This window comes from Corvus moneduloides, chromosome 3 (genome assembly GCF_009650955.1).
Source record: "Corvus moneduloides isolate bCorMon1 chromosome 3, bCorMon1.pri, whole genome shotgun sequence".
Lineage (NCBI taxonomy): Eukaryota > Metazoa > Chordata > Aves > Passeriformes > Corvidae > Corvus > Corvus moneduloides.
In genome coordinates, this window is record NC_045478.1 from 116,618,559 (window position 1) to 116,642,146 (window position 23,588).

Below are 23,588 nucleotides of genomic sequence, written 5' to 3' on the forward strand. Positions count from 1 at the left end.
GGGATAATAATCGCCATAATAAAACAAAAAAAAAAGGAGAGAGAGAAAAGAAAAGGGAAAGAAAAGAGGGGAGGCGAGAGAATAAGGCGGATAAAAGGAGGCCGGGCTGCTTTGCATTGAAGAGCGGGGCGCTATTGAAAGCGCTTGAAAAGCGGCGTTGTCCGGCGCGGGTGCGCCGCGGTATATTAGAGCGGGGCGGCGGCGGCGGCGGCAGCAGCAGCAGCAGCGGCGGCGGCGGCGGCACCTCCTCCTCCTCCTCCTCCACCACCATCACCACCACCTCCTCCTCCTCCTCCTCCTTCTTCTCCTCCTCCCTCCTGGCCCTCCCCGTCCCGTCCCGACCCGGAGCGAGCGGCAGCGGCGGCGGCGGCCCTGCAGGCGGGCGGGCGGGCGGGCAGCGCGGCGGCGGCGGCGGCGGCATGCGTGCGCCCCGGCGGGCAGCCGCGGCGGCGTGCTCCATCCTCACCCTGCTCCTGGCGCTGCGGGCCGAGGTACGTACCTGGGCACGGCACGGGGGACGCGGCGGCTCCGGCCGCCCGGAGCGCGCTGCGGGCGTTTTGGCGCTTTTCTGTAGTGCTTGCGGGAGATGGGTTTGGAAGATCCCGGACGGGCACTTCTGCACAGCCTCTCCAGCCGGAGCGGAGCTGCTGCCCTTAACTTCTCGGAGATGGCAAACGCGGGAGTGCTCTTTGCAGCAAGGCTTAATTACCGCAAGCCGCTTTTATCTCGCCCCCACCGCCCCCCGAAATTACTTCCCCCCCCCCCTTTTTTTTTTTTTTTAATAAACTTAGTTGCAGCACTGCTGGGGTGATTAATGAGCGGGGTCTGAGTCTCAGCTGGGCAGCTCCAGCCTTCCCCGGCGCAGCTGCACCCCGGAGGAGGCAGACGGGTGATTGGGTGTGCAGTGCATTATTAGCTACATCGTTTTGCTGGCTTTGCCTCTCGCGTGTGCACTCTTGGTTTGGTTTAGTTTTATTTCCTAACCATTTGGAAGCCTTCCTCACGCTGTTTTTTCGGAGCTGGCACTTAAGGTTCTTTTTTGGCATTAATGGCGTTATTTAGTTGGGCTGATTTATGAGCTCTTCTCATGGATGTCTGATAGGGAAAAGCTTGGAGTGGTTGGCTTTGTTTTAATATTATGCATGTGCTTCTTGAAAGCACACTTAAAATGACTTTTTCCTGTCTTCAGAGTTGTTGTAGATTGTGTTTGGGGAAAAAAGTTAGGTAACTGTCTGTCTCTTGTTTTTTTTTTTTTTTCCCCCTTCTTGTTTGTTTTGGTTTTTTTCCCTTCGGTTCTTTTTTGGGATTAACAGGTGACTTTAGCGTCGGGACAGTTCGAGTTGGAGATCTTATCCATGCAAAATGTGAATGGTGAACTGCAAAATGGAAATTGCTGCGATGGCACCCGAAACCCAGGAGATAAAAAATGCACCAAAGACGAGTGTGACACCTATTTTAAAGTTTGCCTGAAGGAGTATCAATCGCGGGTCACTGCTGGCGGTCCTTGCAGCTTCGGATCCAAATCCACTCCTGTCATCGGTGGAAATACCTTCAATTTAAAGTACAGCCGGAATAATGAAAAGAACCGGATCGTTATCCCTTTCAGCTTCGCCTGGCCGGTGAGTTGCTTGAGCTGCTCTGGCTCTGTTGGATGTTGCTTGAGATGTCCTTAGTGAGCTGAACTCTAACTTCTTGTGCCAGGGGAAGAGGGATCAGGATTTGGGAGGGAGCAGGCATCTTGGCAAGAGCGTCGGGAATCCGCAGCACAGAAATGAGTAAAATGTAGTGGTGTTTTTGTTTTTGTTCCCTGGGGCTCACAATGCACAGCCTGTTAAATTTGAAAGTCAGATGTGCAGTGAGGGGGATCTAAATGGGTCAGGGAAGCAAACCCAGTATCTCTGCACTTTACAGCATGAATAAGTCTCTTGAGACTTAGAAGGTCAGAAGTTCATTTTTTTTTCTTTTTTTTCTTAACCAGTGAAGTCTTGGGCTTATGCCAAAAGAGCAGTGGGTTAGGGGCTGTAGAGGGATCCCGTGTGAAAAGTGTGTGTCATAGCTGGCCTCCTTCCCTGGAGCGTGTTTGGGAAGGCTTCCTGCTTCTCCCAAGGGGAAATCTCACTGCACTGCTTGGTGTGGATGGGAGCTGCTGTTGCTGTTCTTGGTGAAGTAGTTGCCAGCTTCCCTGGGAAGTTGGCTGTGTTTGGGGGTGCTTGTGGGCTCAAGAAGCTAAAGACTGGGAAAAGTCTGGCTTTAGCTTTTGGTGCACTTCCCTCACTCCTCCCCACAGCACACCTTTTCCTGGCTACCTGCCTCTGTGGTCCAGAGATTCTGGCTTCCCTCTAGTTGTGTGCAAAACTCGGTGGCTCAAGGAGGTGGGGCTTTTTGCCAGGAACTTTTCCAGTGTTGTCCACTCTAGTAAATACTGGTCAGCCCTGTAGAGCGGAGAGATGGAGGATGGGTGATCCCTTCTTTCATCAGTGATCCTGCTTTGTTGTTGGCCGTGGAAAAAACACTCAGACATCACTGCTGCTTGTTTCTTCTGGGCTGCTTGGGAGGGTTGACGCTTTGGCAGCTCTGCAGGGGAACCCTCAGCTCCCTGCACGGAAAGTGAGGACCATCTTTCCATAATCGCTATCATGCAGGACAGACCCACAGAGACAGGCTCTAGGGCCACAGGATCTATGGAGATGGAAGAGTGCCGTGGCCTCGGATGGCAGGAGGTGCATGGTTTTTGTGCCCGGCAGTGCTGTGTGCAGGCGAGCTGAAGCGGGGGGTGACTGATCTGGGGGACTCCTGTCTGGCTTTTAAGGTGCGTCTCTGGGATGCTGTGGTATGAGCGCTGAAAGCTCCCAAATTTCTTCTCCTAAAACTTTTATTTTGAGATCACCTAGGAAACACAACTGTTCCCCCCCACACCCCTTCTCCAAAGGCGCTGAGCAGACAATTTCCTACCAACTGCCTTGGGGTATGTTGATGCTCAGCAGTTTTGTAAATCCAGTCAGGCTAACCTAGATGCCTAAGGTCATTTTTGGGAGGGGAGGAGGGCCCTGAATGTGCATGCAGGGGAGGGGTGAATCTTGTTTCCTATCCTCTGCCACTGTCGCTGCTGGTGAGGTGGAAGCATATCTAGACCCTCCAAAGCTTGGCCCTTCCTAGTCAGATAAGGGCCGGTTACTGGGACAGCCTGGACTTTTTCTGAGGGGAGGAAAGCCCGCCCCAAAACCATTCCTTCTCTAGTGTAGACACCCACTTTGTAGTCCTGCCGCCAAGTGCTGCAGGCAGCCATGTGTTCTTGAAATGTCCTGTGCTGCCTCCTACCTGCCTCCTCCGTCATTTGGGACTTCTGGAATATCGAGGGCTGAAGAGGCACAAGGGAGAAATTAAGTCTCCATTTTTAAGGAGATAGTATTACAAAGTACAATAGCAGAGTTAACAAAAGTATTCTCTGTTGGAAGTACAAGTCTGTCCTTTCTTTCTTTCTCTTTTCTTTCTTTCTTTTTTTTTTCCCTAACATGAAATGAGATAAAACTGTTATCAAATATGCCATCAAAGGGATAAAGGGCTTTGTAAAAATCTGAGGTATTTGAAGCTCTGCCAATGGCTGTAGTGCTTGTGTTGCAGATTTTGACTTTTGTCAGAGAAGTCAGGTACATCAAGGATTTTTTTAAACTAGCTCCCAGTAATTTGAGTGCCTTGAATCTATATGTGTGCATATAAAAATGGTGTGAGAACTAAACGTGTTTCTTCTAACAGCCTCTCTCTTCATGGGGTTGGGAAGGGAAATCTGTGTGTAGAGGGTGGTTTGGGGGGGGGTGGGGACCCTGGGAGAAGTCTCTTAAGCTTGCCTGCATCTTAGTAAAAGAAATGCTTCTATTGTCCTGCTGAATCTCATTCAGTACTGGAATCCTTGAGCAGCAGCAGCAAAACTCCAGTGCAGCCTTTGAAATGGGTAAAACTCGACAACTTGAGACACTCAGTTCATAAGCCTGGAATTTTGGAGTAATCTCTTGCATTTTCCCAGGCAAAAATGCACTTTTTGAGACTCTGATGATAGTCTGTGTGCAATTATCAAGCCTGCCTCCCAGCTTTAGCTTCCACAGGACACAGCTTTTATGCTAGCTATTGTGACTTCAAAATGGCATTTGAACAAAAGAATATCTAATGTGGCAAAGCTCTTATTCATACTAAAATTGTGTACACAAATCATTTCAGGCATTTTCAAAGCTCTGTGGATAAAGTCGTAAACTTAATTTAGTCAGCTCAAATCTGATGCTGAAATTTCAGAACTTGAAAAACTCTTTAGGTGGATGAATACTGTTGACTTCAGTAAGAGCTTGCAATTAGCATTGCATTTACTCGTGGCTAATCATGAGAGATACCTTTGAATACATTCAGCTGAAAATTACAGTAGAGGTAATAAGAGCTAGACTAAAATGTTAATCATATTGCACTTGAAAATTCATGCCCTTCTCTGAATTGTGCTTTGCTCTCTGAGGGAGGCTTTTCTTGGATGTTCCAGCTTGAGTCAGTAACATTAAGAAGTCTTGTTGCCTTGACTACTTAAAAAAAAATAATTGAAAAGCAAAAGCCTCTTCCCATGTCAAGCTGCCCCCTTATGCCATTTGTGAAAAATAGTTGGATTACATTAGAGGCCTTTATTCATCATGCAGGAGAGGAAGGAGAGAGAATGAGGTGTTTGAAAAGTATTGTTAGAGGTAGCTTGCAGTTGTAACGTAGATTTGAAGTGTCAGAGTCTTATTAATAACTCATGTGGTTTGCTCTTGTCAGTTTTGATACGTACCCCTGTGAGTAATGGGTGTGGAGACGGTGGGTCATAAATTAATTTAAGTGATGGGAGGTTTGAGTAAGTTGCTAGGAAACGGGGCAGCAGACCAGCATAAAGGAACTGGAGTGGATCAGAAAGCTGCCCCTGCAGTAGCTGGTAATTCTTCAGTAAATCGAAACAGTAGTGATGATGATTAAAAAAAATAAAATGCACCTAGGCTTGCTTCTTACATTCATTTTGAGACTTCATTGACTTTCTTGACAGGCAAGCTTAGCTTTATGAAGCCATATAAAAAAGTATGGAACAAAAGCATTTCCATGTTCCACTTGTCAAAGTCTGTCTGAACAAGTTTTGTTTCAAGGCAGACACATGCTCTTCTCTCACATGAATCAAATCTCTGGCCTTTCTTAAAGAACCCCAAGTGTGATGTGTGCTCTGCCTTAAGGGAGCTGAGCATCAATTAACTAAGCAAAACTTAACACTAAACTTTGCTTTTATGTAAAGAAAAATCTTTTGGGGGTTTGGCGAGACTGAGTAAGAAGGTCAAACTTGGCAATTCCTTTGGTATGCATAGCTCCAATTTCAAACAGCTTGTTTATCCCGATATTATGCCCCTTGTAATTATTTAATATTGGGGCCAATTGCACCAACACCCCAGGAAACTACTGAGGTGGAAATAAACCCTCCAGCATCTCAATGCGTTTAACATAAAATACAATTAAAAAGAGTTTTGAACATCTTATTTCAACCTTAAAATAGAAATAGTCAACCTTAAAAAATAGTCAGCCTTGCCCCTGTTTAACAACAAATCTTAGTGCTGCTGATTCCTGAAGATGTAAAATATGTTTTCTAGGTAGGCATTGTTTTCTGTGGCTAGAGAGGGATAGTAAAAGAGCTTTAGTGTTTTTTAAGCTTTGTGAACTTTTTCTCTCTCTCAACACAAAAGGCTTCCAAAATACTAATCTGCAGCTGATATTAAAGTAACAGCCTTTTGAATCTGAGGAAAAAAAAAAAAACACTTCATTCATCTGCTTTTTTTCTCTTAAGCCCAGTATGTCACAGTCATAAGACTAAAATTTATCTTTTGATTTTGTTTCTTCTCTCCCTCCAGTTAGCTTCTTGAAAACTTGTAGAAGCAAATGCTAGATATTGTTCAAGATTTTCTTGAACAATGCATGATAAGTCATCTTGGAGGATGGGCAGATCAGAAGAAATCTTTATAATAACAAAATGCATATTAATCAAATCCATACTCTGTCATTTATTGTTGAATTAATAATATAAGAATAAATCTTCACTCAAAGTGCAATGTTTGGCCTAGGATTACTATTCAAACGGAGCTGGAGGTATTAAGTGACGTCTGAAGCATAATTAGCATCACAAAGCTGTTTTTTTCCCAGGGCTGGAGAGAAGTGATGCAGCCATTCAGAGATTTTGAATTTCTTACATGTTTAAATTAGAGTTTTTTATGTTCTAGCCAGTTCAGAACTTCATCTTCCTGGTAAATCCATTTGACTATATTAACATGTCTAAAAATAAATCCTCATCTTGCCTGCTCCCAGAATTTTTGTTCTTGTTATAATAAAAGCTTACTCCAGTTTAGCTTCAGTGGCAGCTGGATTGGGCCTGGCACTGAAGCTTATTCCTAAACTTTCTCAGACTACACACATCCAGTACTGTCAGCTTGTTTATGCAGCTGGAAGTCAGCATGGCTGAAAATGAGTTACATAAAATTGGTGCTTTATGCTTAAAGTTGTAGTTCAGTCAAGGAAACATTGCTCCACTGTGGGCTGGAGGCTGGAGTAGAAGTCAGCTGGCTCTAAAGCTGGTGAACTCGGCTCTAAACTGTTTATTCCAACTTCAGTCCTAATGGAGTTGTGATGCCCTGCAAAGCAAAAGCCTTAAGCTACAATTCTTAAAAGTACTTCTCTGTAGATAAGGAGAAGTATCTCTCTAGATAACACAAATGACAGGATTGGTTTTGAAAACTAAACTAAGCTTGCCTTTGAATTTCTCTTGATGAACAGAAGTTTTGTATGGTAATTGACTCAGTTCTAATAATTTAACTGGTAACCCCTGTGTCTTAACACAGGGAAAGATGTCAAAACTAGAAGCTGTTGCATTTGTTTCTTGTTAGTCTTTGGAGCTCATGGTTCTGTGGTCACTATTCTGCAGCATAAATTACACTCATTATTCTTGTAGTGTTCAGAAGAAACTGCAAAAAGTGGATAGAAGTGGTTAAAGTGGTTTGTAAATAGTCAAACATCCAGAGTCCTTTACCAGCTCAACCCAGTTCTTAGGCACTTAGGTAAATAAGTAGAAAGGCTTCTTGTTCAGGCTTGCTCCATGTGAACCTGACTGTTTTGCTTGGCTGGCTACTAGGTATTCTGTCTATTAACCTTGCCACCCTTTTGTAACTGGTGCATTTAATTATCAGTGGGATGCTTTAAACAGGTAGGGGGACTGATAAGGGCAGGTAATCTGCTTGTTGGGGAAGGTTGAAAGCAGCCATTGACATTTTGGCCTATCTGCTGCTCTTTGACAAGTGGGGCTCCGTGAGAAAGTAACTCTGTAACTAGATAAGCTGCTGATTAAAATACTGCTGTTGTGTGAAGCACCCTGGTAGCTGAGATCACTTAAAATCGTTAGTTTAAAAAGAGAGAGAAAAAAAAGGGTGGGGGGGGGGAAGAAGCTGATATACTTTTTTAAATTTTTTTTTTTAAAGGAGGGGAGGAGGGAAGACCCCAAGTCTCCCCCCTGTGCCCAGTACATTGTCTCGTTAATGCATGCTAGTTTTATGATTGGAATACATTGTAGTCCGGCCACCCAGACAGAGGCATTGACTGCTAATATTAACCAAGAACAATAGTGTGGCCATACTGACTGCAGTGAGGATTACAGAACATAATGGGGCCTATCCAAAAATAATGCTAATACAGGACAAGCAACAGGAAGCAGCAGTAGACTCAGCATTGCTCGGCTCCCAGACAAACCATGGACTTACTTCACACAATGGCAACTTCAGCACATTATGTATTCACAGGATACTCATTATTCCAGCAGGCTTGCCAGATCAGAGATCAGCCTGGTTTACTGGATGCTTAAGCGTATGCATGGTTTGGATAGCGGTACTTTTGTGTCCTGCATCATTTGGCAGGAGGGTGGCCGCTGTAGTGCAATGAAAGTCTTGACTTCGGCTGCTGCCTTCCCTGTGCCAAGGCAAAATGGGGGGCAAGTCTCTCCTGGAAGCTGCTAATATGGTTAAATTTGTTTTCATGTCTCCTTTCTGTGGCAGCGCAGAGTTTACTGGCACTAACAGCAGCGAAGGAGCTACTCAGAATGAAGCCTAAAGGAGCAGCGTGCTGTGTTTTCGTGTGGGCATGTTCTGATGAGGCTCTTGGCTGGGCTGCCTGCTTGGGGTTCAGCTGAGCTCTTGGCCATGGGCTTTGAGGTGTGAGATTGCCATGGCTTGGGCTGTGTTTATATACATGGGGTGGAGGGAGTAGCAGCTTTGTAGGGTGTTGCCTTGTCCTTACATAGGCTGTCCCAAAGAGGAGCTTCCTGATGATGTTCCATTTCAAAAAAGGTTAAGAGGGTTAGGTGGTTTTCCTCCTTTTCCGGAGTACGTTCACATGTCCTCTGGGTGAGGAACCAGTGCCTTTAACTCCTTTGAAGGCTATTTAGTTGTCAAAGCTGACTGACCACAGCACGATGTTGTGAGGCACCTGTATGGTGTCATCGTGGAGTGGCAGGGTACCCCAGTGACAGTCCTGGTGATGTTCAGAGGAAGTGGGTTTGTGACTAGCATTAACCCTGCTCAGAGATATCCTCCTCCTGGCCCTTGGGCATGCTGAAACATGCCTCAGTTTGCCTCTTCCATGTCTCACCCCCTTCCCAGCTGTCGCTGGACCCCTTGGTAGTGAGCTGTGGCCTGCTGTGCCAGTGTCCTCACCACCCTCCCTGGATGCAGACAGGGTGTGAGCACTGTTCTCAAACTGGTCTTCACAGCTGTGCAGAGCGTGAGGAGAAGGTTGCTGGGCTCAACCTGCTCTCCTTGTTTGGCAGAGGAGGAGCGGGCGCAGCACTCTGAATGCAAAACTTCCCACTGCATTTGTCTAGTCATGGTTTCACATGCTCAGCAAAGCTCTTGCATGCTTTAACCACAAGGATAGGAGGGAAAGGAGTTTGACAAGTTGCAAGCCCTTTGAAAACGGAGGCAGTGCTTTCGCTAAGGAGCCGGATGTTTTAATCTTGCTCTGGCCCACTGACTTGCAGAGTGCCTTTAGAAGCCAAAGTACAAAAGCACCTCTTTTGGGTGGATGTCTGGATGAAGGGAGGGAAGAAGGTAATCAAGCAGAGAGCTTTAAACACCTGTTTACCCGCAGCTGCCAGGATTCATTTAAATAACCAGAAAGCAGGTTGCATTGCCTGTTCAGACCCTTAAAAGGGACAGTTTCTGATGGGTTTTGGGTCTTCACAGTCACTTGAGCTGTATTATAAATGAATCAAGACACGGTGTCTTGTTATTGAGGGAAACAGCTCTTGCACTCTGGTGCTGGCTTTGTTTTTTGGAATGTGGACTTGACTATTTCTATCCTGTCCTAGCTTAACTCAAAGAAGTTTTGCTTAAATTTGGCCGTGCTGCCTTTCAGTCCTCTGGGCTGTTCTGCAAAGTGTAAGGACTTGCTGTTCCTTTCAAGCTGCCTTTCCTCTCAAGCCAGAATCCCTGCCTTCTGGTCAAGCTCAGGTTTACAGTGGCTAATTGGGTGTGACTCTGGAAAGTTCACTGCTGCCTTGTTGCCTAGGACATTGCTTTGATGGAATAAGGTGCATGATGTGGAATTCTTGTGTCTGGATATATATATTTATTCAAAGATGGGCAGAGGTCATCTGTGGGCATGGGAAAACTTAAACCTCCACACTGCAAGCAGTCATTCCTGAGATATCTGAATCCTTGATCTATAGAGTGGGGATGATACGCACTTCTAAAAAATCTCAACAGTGCAGCTTTGCACAGAGCTGCTTTTTGGGGGGGGCTCAGGGAATTGGCTAGAGGTATGTGATAGTTGGATTGTTGAGGGGGGCTTGCTACTGGTGTGAGGCTCTGGGTGTCTGTGTGGCTTTTGTTTAAAAGTGTTCCATCTTGAACACAAAGTCTTGGGTTTTTTTGGTTTTTTTCCCCATGCTGAGAGGGACAGAGCCAAGCGTTCAAATGGCATTCTTTGTATCATGCCTTTTCAGGACAGGGATTCTTCATTTAAAATACTCAGACGAGATGAGAGGGGGCACTTAGAAACAAGGGACTTGCCAGGGTAGGTCTGTTCCCCCTGCATTTTTTTTGCCATCCAGTTATGCAGAAGCATCTCCTCTCTTCTAAGCAAACTCTGGTGTGGTAGTGCAAAGTGGTCACACAAGTATCTAGCAACAGTAGCACTCATAGCTAGGATTCAGCCTTTCCTTTCCTTAAGGGCTAGGTGTGTTGGTAAACAGTCCTGAGAACCAGCAGGGAACTGTTGCTATGAGTTTAGACAAAATATCTTCCAAAACAATTATGCAAGGCCGAAAGGAAAACATCCTTAACTTTATTGGAAGTAGTGTCAGTTGCCATAATTCATTCTCTATATCATAATATTTTTTTTCAAGCTTGCAGTAACATGTTGAGCTTGTGCTGCTTAATGTTGGTAATTAAACCAGTGAGGAGGCACCCAAGATAGTGCAATCTGCATCTGTAATGTGGCTCAGGAGTTCTATTCTGGTTTTGTTTGTTTGTTTTGATTCTTTTTTTTTTTTTTACCACTGATTTGTGCAAAGACTTCTTGAATCTGTTTTAAGCAGTGTTAGATGTCTGAGTTGCACTTTGGTTTATTTTATTTTCAGAGTTTCTTTCAAGTTGTCACACTTGGTCTAGAATAGAAACCAATAACATAAAACTTTTCATGAAATATTAACCAAAAATGGTTTGGGCCAATAGAGTCTCTGCATAGAAGTTTGGGTGCATGTCTTGGCTTGCCCAGCTTTGCTTACTTTTGGAAGCATTTTCCCACAGTTATCAGTGAACAGAATGGAATCCTGGTCTGCTTTGAATATGAAACATATTTAGGCTATACAGCAAGCCGGTGTCCATCACAAACTGGGTTTTCATTCAGAGGCTCATGCTGTGTCCAGTCGTGAGAAAGCAGTCTGCTCCAATTCTTGTTCTCCTTCTTTTTTTTTTTTTTTTTTTTTTCCTCCTTTTCTGTTTCCTCTCCTCTTCAGGAATCTGAGGTCTGCCTTACCCCCTTGCACCTTGTAGCAGCTCACTCTCGGAACTGCATTTTGGTTTCTGTTACAGAGAGTGTGTGAAGCGCTGAGACCACAAATGAGCAGCCTGTGACTGAGCATGGACATAATTTAGGAGAAATAAACCTTGCAGTGCACAGCTGCTATGGCAAAGCATCAAAACTCTTCACAGAGTTTTTATTTGTACTATATTTGTTCTACTCTCCAGAAAGATGTTACATTTGTTGCCTTATCTGTAGTTATTATTATATATCTTACTTTGCAAGTCATATTTTTTGCTTATTTTTCCTCAGCCTTTTTTTTTTTTCCTTCTGGAGAGAAGGTGTTTTGTTTTGGTTTTTAATCGTTGTGTAAGTTTGGATATGGCTGGCTAAATGGCAATTTTGAAAGATACAGCCTGGATAATACTATCTCAGGGTAGAGCTGGAGGAGGAGATGTTTTAATGGGTCTTGTTCTCAAGTTAGGGTTGAAGATAAAGGTGGCTTAGATGTAATAGCTGGCATCTTTCCAACTCATGGAGTCACTTCAGTCAGTTTATGCTTATGATTATTATTGCTGGAGTGCTACAGAGCTCATTGGCAGCTTCGAGCATCTGTAAAAGTGACACGGGGTGGATAGCGCAGCTTCCCTTTCTCTGCTCTTCCAAAGAGGCTGATCTTAGCCTTTGTTTTACAATGCTTCTCTCTCACCCCACCCCCTTCCCATATCCATCAGTTCTTCCCTCCGTTACCTGATACTTGTGGGAGCTTCGATGGCCCTCATGCAGACAAAGCTTTCAAAGGGGGTGCTGAAAAGCAAAGTCCCTGGAGATTGCGCTGTCAAGGCAGGGCACAGTAATCTTAGCAACACTTCTTGCTTTCAGGATGGCTGGGGGAAGGGACATCAAGACTATTTTTCTGTAACTAAAATTCTTTTGAAGCAGTTTTTGAGAGCGGGGGTTTGGTTTTGGGTTTTTTGATGCTGCTGTGCTATCCTGGTGCTTTCTGTCTTCCATGTGCCGTTGTTCCACACGTGCTTTATTTTGGCTGCAGTGCAGTGTCAAAGGCTGTACTTCCTGGTTAAGTACATAAGATTCTTTAATGATGACAAAGATGAGCTATCCAAGGTGAAAGGTCTTCTAAGTCAGACTGGATAAGGTAGCTTACGGGGTTTCAAGAAGATCATGTTTGTCTCAACCATAATCTTTTACCTATTTCTGTTTTCAAGTATTCTGCTTTGGGGCAGAGACCAGAATTTTTCTTTTTAATTAAAATCGTTTTCAGGTTTTTTTTTTTCCTTAGACATGTGTGGCTTTGAAACTAACTCCTGTTTCTCTTTTGCAGAGATCCTACACACTGCTTGTTGAGGCGTGGGATTACAATGATAACTCCACGAGTAAGTATTCCTTCTGCTGGCTTATTTACTTCTGACACCTCTGTGTCCTGGGTGTTGAAAGGCCTCTGGGAACCTCACCAGCTTGCTGTGAGTTAGAGCACGAGGAGAGAGAAAAGCTCTCCCCCAAACAATTTGAAGCAATTCCTCCAGGCTCTGCAGCAGCCTGTCTCACTCACATTGCCTGCAGAGGATGAGTAGCTTGCTCACCTAGGCACCAACAGTTTGATGCCTAAAAATAGATGCTGTTAATTCCTTCTTTCTCCTTTGGGAGAGTAAAAGCCAAGGGATTTCTTCAGGTGTCTTTGTTTGGTTTTTTGGTCTTGTTTTGTTCTTTTTAATTAGGAGCAATATTCAGAAGCCTAAGTCTTGTCCACCTGAAACCTCTCTACAAACTACTTCTCAAAACAGAATGTACTGCTTTAAAAAAAGAAAAAAACCTTAAAATCTGCATAAAACTTGATATCAATATCTGTCTAATGACTGTAGGTGAGAAATAGGAGTGACTGGAAGCTCTTGGGAGTTGGATGTCGGGGGGTTTATATGCAGGGGCTGAAAAAATATTTACCAGACACCACCTGGTAGAGCTGGCTGGAAATCGAGGGTGGGGATCTTTCTCCTGGCATGTTTTTGGTTTCAGAAACATTCTGCTAAGCTTTTCCTGTGGCTAGAGGAAGCTGTACAGGGTCTCCTGGCACATGAACTGTTCTGCTTTTTGCCTACTGTTACTGAAGGAGGTGGGCAAAATTAGCTCTATTTCAACCTAGGGCTTTAACAGTGTGTGTGGTAAAAGCCACAGGAGAGAGTGTGAATCTGAACTCATAAAGCTTTTGTTGACACAACAGGCCTTTTCCTTCAGGTAGGAAGCAGCAGCACTGTGGTCCATCTTACAGAAATCTTACAGCAGCTCCTTGCAGTCTGCTTTGGAATGCCAAGGCGGCAGCCATGCAGGAATGAAATGGGCTTCATGCCTCACGAGAGAAAGGCCTTGTAGAAGTGTGTACAGTGCTGTGCTTTTGTGTTTTAATTGGTGAAGAGTGCACGGCTTGGGAACTTCTCTGCACAGATCTGCTCCTTATATTTTTTAAAATATACATGAGATAGCCTGTTAATTCTTCATTCCAGAAAAGCAGCTGTCCCTTGAGGTGAATCATGTAGCCTGTCAGGGGTAGCCACAACCAACCTCATTCGGCATTGTTGCAGTACCTGTGATTTCAGGCCCTATTCCAGCACAGTCATGGAGCAGTGGCAGGGGGATTTCTTGGATATAGAGTGTTCTATGGAGGAGAAGAAAGTAGATGCTGCAGCAGCAGTGTTGTATTAAAAATGGAAGATGCCTGAATTCAAAATGAAGGTCTTGTTTTATAGTAGGATCTGAGAGTTTTTTCAGACTGAGTCTCTGCCACTTCTTCTATTATTAGAGCTCATCTTTTTTCATGAAACAACTGCATTTCCAAAGCTACACAATGAACCCTTTCTTTGCTTTCATGTTCTGGAAGTATAATTGTCTTCAGACAAAATTGCCTCATTTCTCAGCAGTGCATTTGACCAAGTGCAGACATGTTCTTGCATATGTTCCTGATCTGCATTCCTGCTCCAGCTTTGCTGTCACTTATCCATCTGTAGGTCACTTCAGTCACTGCACTGCACAAAACTTTTCCTTTGTGTGCTGCGTGGCTTGACTTAGTCAGCTTTCCCAGAGATGAAGAGTAAGGCTTGAAGAACTAGTTAAGAAAACAATTAGAACTACACAATTGTTGTCATATAATGTGAAGAGTGGGGGGTTTTTGATGTCCAGGATTTTCTTTTGCCCTAATTGCCACCGAATTGTGAGGACCCTGTGAGAGCTCTCCACAATAAAAGTGGGTTTAGTAGGCCTTGTGTGACTTTTCAATAGCTTTGAAAGCATCCTCTGATCAATGCAGTTGTTAGAAGATCCTGGAGTGGATGCTTCCTTCCCCCCTCTACATTCCGCTCCTCCTACGTTCCCTTTACCACATACTCTCTCTTGTCTCACTTCCAAGAGTGGCTTGCAGTTAAGTTCTGGCCCTGTTGAAGTTGATGAGAATCGTGCTTTGTTGGAGCCAAGATTCAACTCAAATGGTTTTCTTACTCTGGTTCTTGTCTGGTTGCCATCTTGCTACTGTTGCTTCATACATAAAGCTAATGGGCTGACATTGCATCTCAAACTATGTCAAAGAGCAATTGTAAATTACTGGTATCAGTTGCATGTGAATTCTAGGCAGGCATAAAAGACTTCAGCACAATGTAAACCAAGCCATAGCTGGAAGTTGTCTGAAACAAAGACTTTCAAAAATAACTGTGCTGTCCTTGGCCACCCAAACTGCTCAGAGAAGTCTGGACTTTTTCTGTTGTTGTTTTTGCTTCCTGATGCTGCATAGTTATAATTTCCAGATATTGGAGCACTGAAAGGCAAAGGTGGGCAGTCAAAATAGCTCATTTCCATGTGTCTAAAACCTTTGATACAGTTGCCCACTGAATAAAAAGAGAGATTCATAGCTTTGAAGTGTAGCCACAAGAAGTGAATGAAACCAACAGAGTTTCTGACAGTGAAGTGCGAGCGGAAGCTCGAGATGTACAGAAAGCCTCTCTCTTCCACTTCATCAATTTCTAATGGGTTAATGCTTCCTCTAACCTTTCTATCAAAGCATGGGGTTCTGAGTCAGATGAAGGCAGGGGAGTTCAGAAGATCCCTTTGTCTCAAGCTTGGCCGACTGCTGCTTTTTTATTTGCTTAACCATTCTGCTGTGTTGGGATTGCTTCCTATAAAACTGAAACTGTGGTTGGTGCAGGCTAAGAAGGGCAGAGTTGTTGCAATGCCTCCCCTGGAGTCTGGGTCAGCACCCTTGTGTAAGTGCACACTGACAGGTGGGAATAAGCAAGGGTGGAGGAGTTTTTGTACAAGAAGGAACATGCCAGCGCTTCATTGTGAAAACTCTGGGTGATGGCTAATGGAAAGGAAGCCTAAACCTGTGAGACCACGCTTGCATTTAGGTGGATGGGGGTAGCTTTATAACGTGTATCCAATGGAAGACATTTTATCCATGATCCAGAGTGAAATTGCAGCTGGATTTCATCTGAGCCCCTGAAAGAAATGAAATGCAGTGGATTTAAAAGGGTGTTTCTGTTTGAGTTCAGCCTGTGGTTAAGGTCTCCAAAGAGCTGATGGCTTGAGTGAGAGGTCATAGACAAACAGCAAGGACAAGCTTCCTAATGAGCTGGCACATAGGAGAAATGATAGAGCAGAGGCAAAAGGAAGGCTCACTTTTCCAAGGCAGCTCCCTTTCTGGTGCCAAGCTCCGAAATAGCTGTCAGTGGTATGTTCCCAATGGGGAGCAGGAAAAGGCTGGAAAAGCAAGAATGAGTGTGGGGGTGGAGGTGGGGGGCTGGTTTGCAATACTAAATTGAGTGTCGTTCTCCTTTTCTTCTGCCACTTACAGGAGAGGATAAAAGTTGTTTTACTCACGAGGAGCAGTATGTCTTTATGCACACTCGGTGTTTGGGGAAGTGCCTTTGCTTTCCAGCTGTGCTGTGGATGGAGTGTAATCTTGGCAAGTGCAGCAGAGCCATCTCCAGCACGCATGAGTGGAACTATAATTGCCAGACTAGCCCCATTCAAGACCAGCAGATATGCATCTGCTTAAGTACCTCTTAGAATTAGTCAATAACCTTGCTGATGAGATCTAAGAGCCTTACACCTGCACAGCACAGAACATGATATTGCTCTGGATGTACCAGTATGGAAAGGTCCTTAGGCATCCACATTACCTGTGAATGGGATTTAAATTAATAAAGGCCTGCATGCATTTGAAAGTCTGACACATAGTTGTGGGGTTGGGGGCTTAGTGCCAATGAATAATAAAAACTGATTGAAATGGAAAATATTATAGAACCAGAAATACCAGAAGGTGAATAAGAAATTGTTCCCCTTAATTTCACACTGTAAACATGTAATGAATGCTGTAGTCTCAAGTCACAAATACCCCCAAAAATGGGCAAATGCTCACAATGTCTGAGTATTGACAGTCTTATGTGGTTGTGCAGTAAGAGCTTTGACTTCATTCCAAACTGCAGACAAGCAGGCAGGACCTAGTGGTGGATCCATAATGGGTATCCGAGGCTTGAGAAGCCTGTTGGGAAATTTCTTTTTTGAAAGCTGCAAATCAAAGGTCCTTAGCAATACATTTAAAAGCATTTTAGATTAAAAATTGCCCATGTGTCATCTTAAGGCTTTAGTAGCGACTTCATTAGTCTTCAACTCTGCCTCATGTATAATCCCAGAAGGTTCTTTTGTAGTTGTTGGAAGAACAAGCAGCACATCAGTACATTTTAATTCTTAGCACTCAGAGGTGCCAATACTTCACACGCTGCTAACACACCATTGGCAAACTGCCTTCCTACCTAAAATTCTCCTGCTGCTGGATTATGCTCCCGTGTGCTCACTGTTGGTTTTGAACTCTGTCTGCAAGGATATTTTGGCTGTTTTACGATAAACTTTCACTCAGCAGTCAAGTGCTGGGTAGCAGCAGGTCGTAAGGCAGTGTCAGATCGTTTGAGTCACAAGACCTGGACTACAAAGTGAAATACCACAGATATATACAATGTTCCAAGCAAATGTGAAATATTATTTCAAGCCATAATTTAGACAGTTGTATGGCTCTGGAAGCCAGAAGACTTTACTTTTGCTAGAGCTAAACGTCAAGTGCAAACCTAAACTTTGAAATGCTCTGTAGAGAGGAAGGGGATCTATAGCACATATATGCAGTAGTTTGGGTCTTCTGCTTTGAGCTCCGGTAGTTTTGACTTTGTATTCTCAGCTGCCGTCTGAAGACAGAGCTTCCATGGTATTTCTCAGCCAAAATCTGGTGAGATTGCTGATGTCATCTGAATGCTGGAGTTGATAGTTTTCAATTTAGTGTTTGCACATAAGGAAAAGGCTGCAAACCTTTTGCAGTGTCTTGTGTTCAGTTTGTAGACATGGCTTTATTAGGCTGTTGTAGTATGTTGTTTTTGTAAATGCTCCAGTTGAAAACAAGACTAGTGCCATTAATGGAGAAGCAGGGGAAAACACATTTTGTACCAGTCTGTTGGAGCTGGAAGTAAAAGCAGCTGAATTTTCTTTAGTCATGAACTGTATGAATTCTTAGTGGATGCCCTTACACTGCAAAAGGGATAAGTGATTGGCAGTAACTGAACAGTCCCTTTTGATTTCAAGCTTTGTTCTGTTTGATAATGCTGCATGCGTGTTTCAGTTAATGGTTTGTAGCTCCAGGGCAGCCTTATCTGACTGTCTAAAACAGAAAATTAATAAAACCAGCTGGCTGCCTCAGATAGTCTTGCCTGTGAAGCTGGAGAGCTGTGATGTGGCAGTCAATGATGAGACCTAAATGAACTTTTAACTCTGACATCTCTTGTGCCTTGCAGACCCCGATCGCATTATTGAGAAGGCTTCCCACTCCGGCATGATCAATCCCAGCCGCCAGTGGCAGACTCTGAAACACAGTGCAGGGGTTGCCCACTTTGAGTACCAAATCCGTGTGACCTGTGCAGAACATTACTACGGCTTTGGCTGCAACAAGTTCTGTCGACCGAGAGATGACTTCTTCACTCACCACACCTGTGACCAGAACGGCAACAAGACCTGCTTGGAAGGCTGGATGGGACCAGAGTGCAACAAAGGTTTGTGACCGATGCTCAACCTGCAAGGGACCAGTGGGATTGGGAGAGATTTGTAGGCATCGTATCCAGATTGCATTCAGTGGTCAGATTGTGTAGATAGGGGGGCTGAGGACTGATGGGACAGTGACCAGCTCTTTACACAGGGAGCTAGGGGCAGGAGAAGAGTGGTTTCTGCCTTGTGTTAAAGTCTTGGAGAGGTCTGCCGAGTGCTGGGCACTTAGCAGATGTTTTCTTGCTCTGATTATCCGCATCTTTGCCCTTGGGAAGAAAACCCAGCCCACTAACTTCAATGGGAGTTCTGCTGCTGACTTCAAAAAGGATTTCCCCTTTGGTGCAGAACTTCAAGACAAGCAGGAAGGAGAGACTTGTTTTAAAGCTGACCTGGCAAGTGTAAAGCTTTGGTGTTTGAAAAGTCCCAGGCTTGTTTGTTCTACCCGAGATCATGTTCAACATGTTTATTAGGGAATGGTTACTACCTAGGTAATTGGGGAAGGAGAAAGCAGGACCTAGAACAGAATATCGGCCTGTCTTAATGACTGAGTTTACCTGCAATTTGAATTGTTGCTCATCTTGATATCCTATCTGTTCAGAGATACAGCCAGAACTAAATCCAGAGTAGTTATAAGTTGGTTTGAATTAGGTGTAGAGCCAGGGAGAGTGGCCCAGATCACCTGCAAAAGACAGAGAAAGGAAATCTGTAGACTTCGAGGCAAGATGGTTTCTCCCACATAAAAACAGCTCTTTGAACAGCACTAGGGACAATTCCTCTGCAAAGCCAGAGGAATAGATCTCCTATAGAAAAGAAAAGCTGATAGACTTTCTATCTTAGGGAGTCACCTACCTTGGTTTTCCTTCTGGTAGACTTGATGCGAGACACTTGTTAAAACCTAGGATTTGGCAGGATTACAATGCTGGTTGGAGATTAAAACATTCTCACTAGTGCGAAGGTGCTGGAAGCGGGCAGCGTGCTGATACTCTTCTTTTTTTTGTTTCAACAGCTATTTGTCGTCAGGGATGTAGCCCCAAGCATGGTTCTTGCACAATTCCAGGAGACTGCAGGTAAATGCTTCCTATCCCTCCTTGCTTTCCCCCCACCCCTCCCCAACTAATTAAACGAGTGATGCTAAACACAGTAGGACTGGGGTGGGAGGGCGTTTTGGAAGTTGTGGTTTTGACCAAGACACATTTTTCATGCTGACTTGCCCAGAATAAGAGGGGAGCAGACTTTTAATGCACTGATAATTTTAAGAAGTTTTTGGTTTGTGAAATGGTGGCACTGAGGGAGAGGGGAGTATGGGATAAATCGTATGAATGCTGCCTAATGAGCACTAACTAATTGTTTCTGTATAAATAGTGCAAATGTTTGGTGGGTATTTTTTTTCCAACAGCCTGATTAATAGGCTTTTTCAATTCCAAGCTTGAAGTACAGTGTGGCTTTTCTCTCTTCTTCTCCCTTTCACTGTTTCCCCCTTCTTCCCTCCCACCCCCTGGTTTCTTCCATCAGTAGGCAAAAGTCAAGCATTCTTTAGAATGGGATTAGTTAAATCTCTGGGTTCCTTTCCCATTGTGAGCCTGGCTCCAAGTGCTGAGAGGTTAATGGCTGGGATGAAATCTTGTCAGTGGGCTCTGATGAATGCCAAATTTTGTTGCTGTGCTTTGAAGTCCCTTCTGTCCTGGCAAGGAGACAATGGAAAGCAGATTTTATCCATAACCCAACAATTAAATATTTGGAATGCCTTAAAATATGCAGCATATATTTACAGCACAGGGAAGTGTTGTCCCTTACTCTTAGAGGGGCAGTAGATATTAAGTGTGGGTATTCTTTATCAACAGACAGGTTCCAAGTTGCTGCATGTAACCCTTTATCATTTCTGTTTACAACTGAGAGCTTCTGAGGTTACAAAATGTTGATATTGATCCTGTGTGGGAAGGGTTAAAAGTGGAGTTTGGGTATTCCTGAATAAGACTCAGAAGTCTGAAGGAATAGAAAGTAATTTTTCCACCCGATGAGCGTGTTGGTGGATTCTCTGTTGCTGGGAACCTTTGCCTGAAGTGGACTGCTTGATGAGCTAGAGTTCCAACAGGAACTGAATCTGGAGTGTCTGACAGACTGTTCTATAAGAATTCAGCCTAAATAGCCATAGTGGCTCACTCATTTTCTCTACTTCTGTAATTCATGCTTCAAAACAAAAAAAAATTACCAAGGAACCTTCTGAAAGTGAGGTGGGAAGTAAAAGTAACCTCTCATCCTCACAGAACCATGGCAAAGTGAAAGTCCAGCCACAGGATGGACTGCTGTCCTGTGATTTTAATGTTCAGCAGCACCGATATAAGCTGGTTAACCCCCAGAACACCAAATCTAAATCTTGTTTTAATTAAAAAAAAGCCTAACAAGCAGTAGGAAGTATCGGGGGGCCAGATGCTGAAAGGAGCATATCAGTCAGGACTACCAGTGATTTGTGCTTCTGTCATCAGAATAAACATGCCTTGTAGGGGTTGCTGTCTCCTAGTCAGAACAACAGGCTTTGTTTCCAGATTTTTTTCTTCCCTTTCTCTTTCTAAGTCTCTTGCCTCCCACTCACTGCCCAGACATGCACTAGTGCTCTTATTTACTTAAGGTGCAACTTTCCCACACTTGATTTGCATAGTCTTGAAACAATGCTGTCCTTCTGGTGCTTTCAGATAACTTCTGCTTGCCAAGTTAGACCACTATCTTTAAAGTGAACACAGAAACAAGATTTTATTTTCTTTTAAGTTTTGATGAGTCATATAGCCTGTATGCTACAAATGCAACAGGGTTTAAAAATAACATCCGAGCAGAAACTGCTCTGCGTTCTGGTACAACAGACAACTTGCAAATGTTCTTAAAATATCCTTTTCCCTTTCGCTGCCAGTCATTTTCTTCAATGCAGGCCAGCCAACTAAACCATTTTTACTCATGAATCACTATACAAGGAAAGTTAACTTTAAATTTCTCATGAGAAACTGCTGCGTACATATTATTAAACATGAGTTATTGCTGTGAATCTTTTTCTGGAACTGATATCTCACTCTTTTTTTCCTAAATGCCCATAGCCTTATCCAATTTTGTGTGTTATGTTTTGAAGCTGATGTTTGAAGTAGTACCTTTGGCTCTAAAGCTCATTAATTTTTTTTCCGTGTGGTGTGGGGATTTTTAAATTATTTTGCTTTCTTCACACTTGTTCTAAAGAAAACAAAACCCACCACCACTTTGATTTGACAGAAAGGAGTAAAATCCTTAATTTGGATACCTGCTTTTGCAGGTGAGGTCCCTTAGTTGGGCTTGTGTGCAAGCTCACAGGCAAGTTGCTTTGAATGCAATACAAATTAAAAGCATACGGTCCTAAATCTTGATCTTTGTGCATTCTCATTATATGCCCTATACAGAAGGATTTTCCAAGGATTTTCCAAGAGCCACTTGAGGGAGGTTGTTTTGCCTTATCTGGGTGTTTTTCTGTTCTTTGCACTGACTGGCTTTTTTTAATACACAAACTAATAAGAATTTCCCACTGACTTTGAAAAGGCTGCTATTGTAATAGCTGTTAAAGGAAAAGAGTTAATTAGGATGCAGTTTGTCACCTGAGATTTTTAGAAGGGAAGTTGGACTTACCACTGGCTGTGTGTGATTATCCATTGGATAGATCCTTCTGGCTTTTTCCCATGAGAAGAAATTGCCAGCAGAAGAATGGTGGGGGGTTTAACAAATAGAAAGCTTAGCTGACTTCTGTAGAGCTGAGGTTTGTTTTCATAATTTAGTGACAGCTTAGTGCATAATTGCTGCTGATCAATTACTCTCAGGACCTGTTAATGAAATACAGTACCTCAACAAAGCCTTGCTTTTCATTTTCAACTTGTTTTGCTTGTTTTTATCTATAGATCCACTTTAATTTGAAGGATCCTTGGTCTGTCTTGCTAGTGAGAACTAAATGAAGGCCAAAATAAGCTTTCCCTTAAGGGAGCTTTATTTTAAAAGAACATCTTCCTTTTAAGTAGAAAATTCAGGTAGCTCATTGATAATGACAGTAAAGAAATCAAATAGTGATAAATTCTTCTTCAGACATCAGTGTTTCTCAGAATTGGATATGATTTAGTTATTCCCTGAGAAGAGGTTATTAACATCAATCAAATTCAGAAACACACCGACAGCTGATCTTTGAACATGTGCAAAATCCTGATGTGCTGCTTTCTTCCATCCCTGACTGTGGCCCAGTCCATACTGGCTGTGTGTGTGTGTCTGTCCAGAATAAGGTTGGCTTTTGATAGAGCAGGGAACTCCTCATGTTTTGCTACTGCCTTGCCAAGGCCCAGAGTTGGTGGTTATGGTTTTGTTTGTCTTCCTGCAAACCCAGCATGGCTGAAACGCCTGGAACCTTGTATTCATGAGGATCTCTGGATAACTATTGTTTCCACAGACTTTTTCGTCCCCCCTTCAATTTATAAAGCACCCTGTCAAAGTCCAGAGATTGATTTGTAGTGCACACCCACCCTCTCTGCCACATTTATATGAGGCTCCAAAGGAGTATTATTGTGCTGAATGGCCTCATGCTGGTTTTCTCAGAACAGTTATTCTTTTGTCAGGAGGCCGGCTACAGAGACCTTGGCAAAACTACCAAAATGTTTGTTTACAAGAAACCATCAAACAATCCTTGAATAGCCTCTCCCCTCCCCTCATCCTGCCCTTCTGCCCCACTTCCCCAGCCTTTCTTCAAGCTTTGGAGTTGCACGCTCATATCTACACACAGCAATTACGATGGGGTTTGGTTTGTTTCCCTGTTCTGATTTTTTTTTCCTTTTTTTCACCCTTTAACTGAAGGTGTCAGTATGGATGGCAAGGCCACTACTGTGATCAGTGCATTCCGCACCCGGGATGTGTCCATGGCACTTGCATTGAACCATGGCAGTGCCTCTGTGAAACCAACTGGGGTGGTCAGCTCTGTGACAAAGGTATGCTAATCCCAGAGGGCCATGTAACACTTGAATGTCAGCGCTGGCAGACTTTGCACTGAGGGAGTGCACGCGGGGCTGAGTGAGCTCCTGAAACGTGCTGGGAGTGTGCTGGCCCTCAGCTGCTTGGCCTTGTCCCCACTGCTGTTCTGGCATGGTCAGCATCTGTCCTTAGCTTGTCCCTGTCCTGTCCCACTCCTGTGTGGGGATGCGTTCTGTAAAGGCTCTGGGATAACAGAACAAAGCACGTGGTGATGTTCCTGTTGCTTTCCAGCCATGGCTTTAACACTCCTCCCCTCTTGCAGATCTGAACTACTGTGGAACCCACCCACCCTGTTTGAATGGTGGTACCTGCAGCAACACTGGCCCTGACAAATACCAATGTTCCTGCCCTGAGGGCTACTCAGGACAGAACTGTGAAATTGGTAAGTTGGATGCAGCTGCTGAGCTGCCACCTGACAGTTTATTTGTGCCAGCTTTTGGTGG

The 23,588-nt window shown here is 44.0% G+C and overlaps 1 protein-coding gene and 1 long non-coding RNA gene across 2 annotated transcripts in view; one reads left to right on the top strand and one right to left on the bottom strand.

The window, feature by feature from the left end:
• The first annotated feature begins 396 nt into the window (after positions 1–396).
• The window catches only part of JAG1 (jagged canonical Notch ligand 1), a 35,635-nt gene continuing 12,443 nt past the window's right edge, over positions 397–23,588 (top strand). The window contains exons 1-7 of the mRNA XM_032103671.1: positions 397–491; positions 1,314–1,619; positions 12,389–12,440; positions 17,883–18,137; positions 19,136–19,196; positions 22,972–23,102; positions 23,408–23,527. Of these exons, the coding sequence (XP_031959562.1) occupies positions 420–491; positions 1,314–1,619; positions 12,389–12,440; positions 17,883–18,137; positions 19,136–19,196; positions 22,972–23,102; positions 23,408–23,527 (997 nt within the window). The 5' untranslated portion in view covers positions 397–419. The remainder of the gene's footprint in view (positions 492–1,313; positions 1,620–12,388; positions 12,441–17,882; positions 18,138–19,135; positions 19,197–22,971; positions 23,103–23,407; positions 23,528–23,588) is intronic.
• Positions 15,477–19,599, bottom strand: LOC116441599. The gene is made up of 3 exons (XR_004239168.1): positions 18,979–19,599; positions 18,684–18,808; positions 15,477–15,543 (listed from the first exon to the last, which is right to left on the bottom strand). It is a non-coding gene; the product is annotated as an uncharacterized LOC116441599 (long non-coding RNA).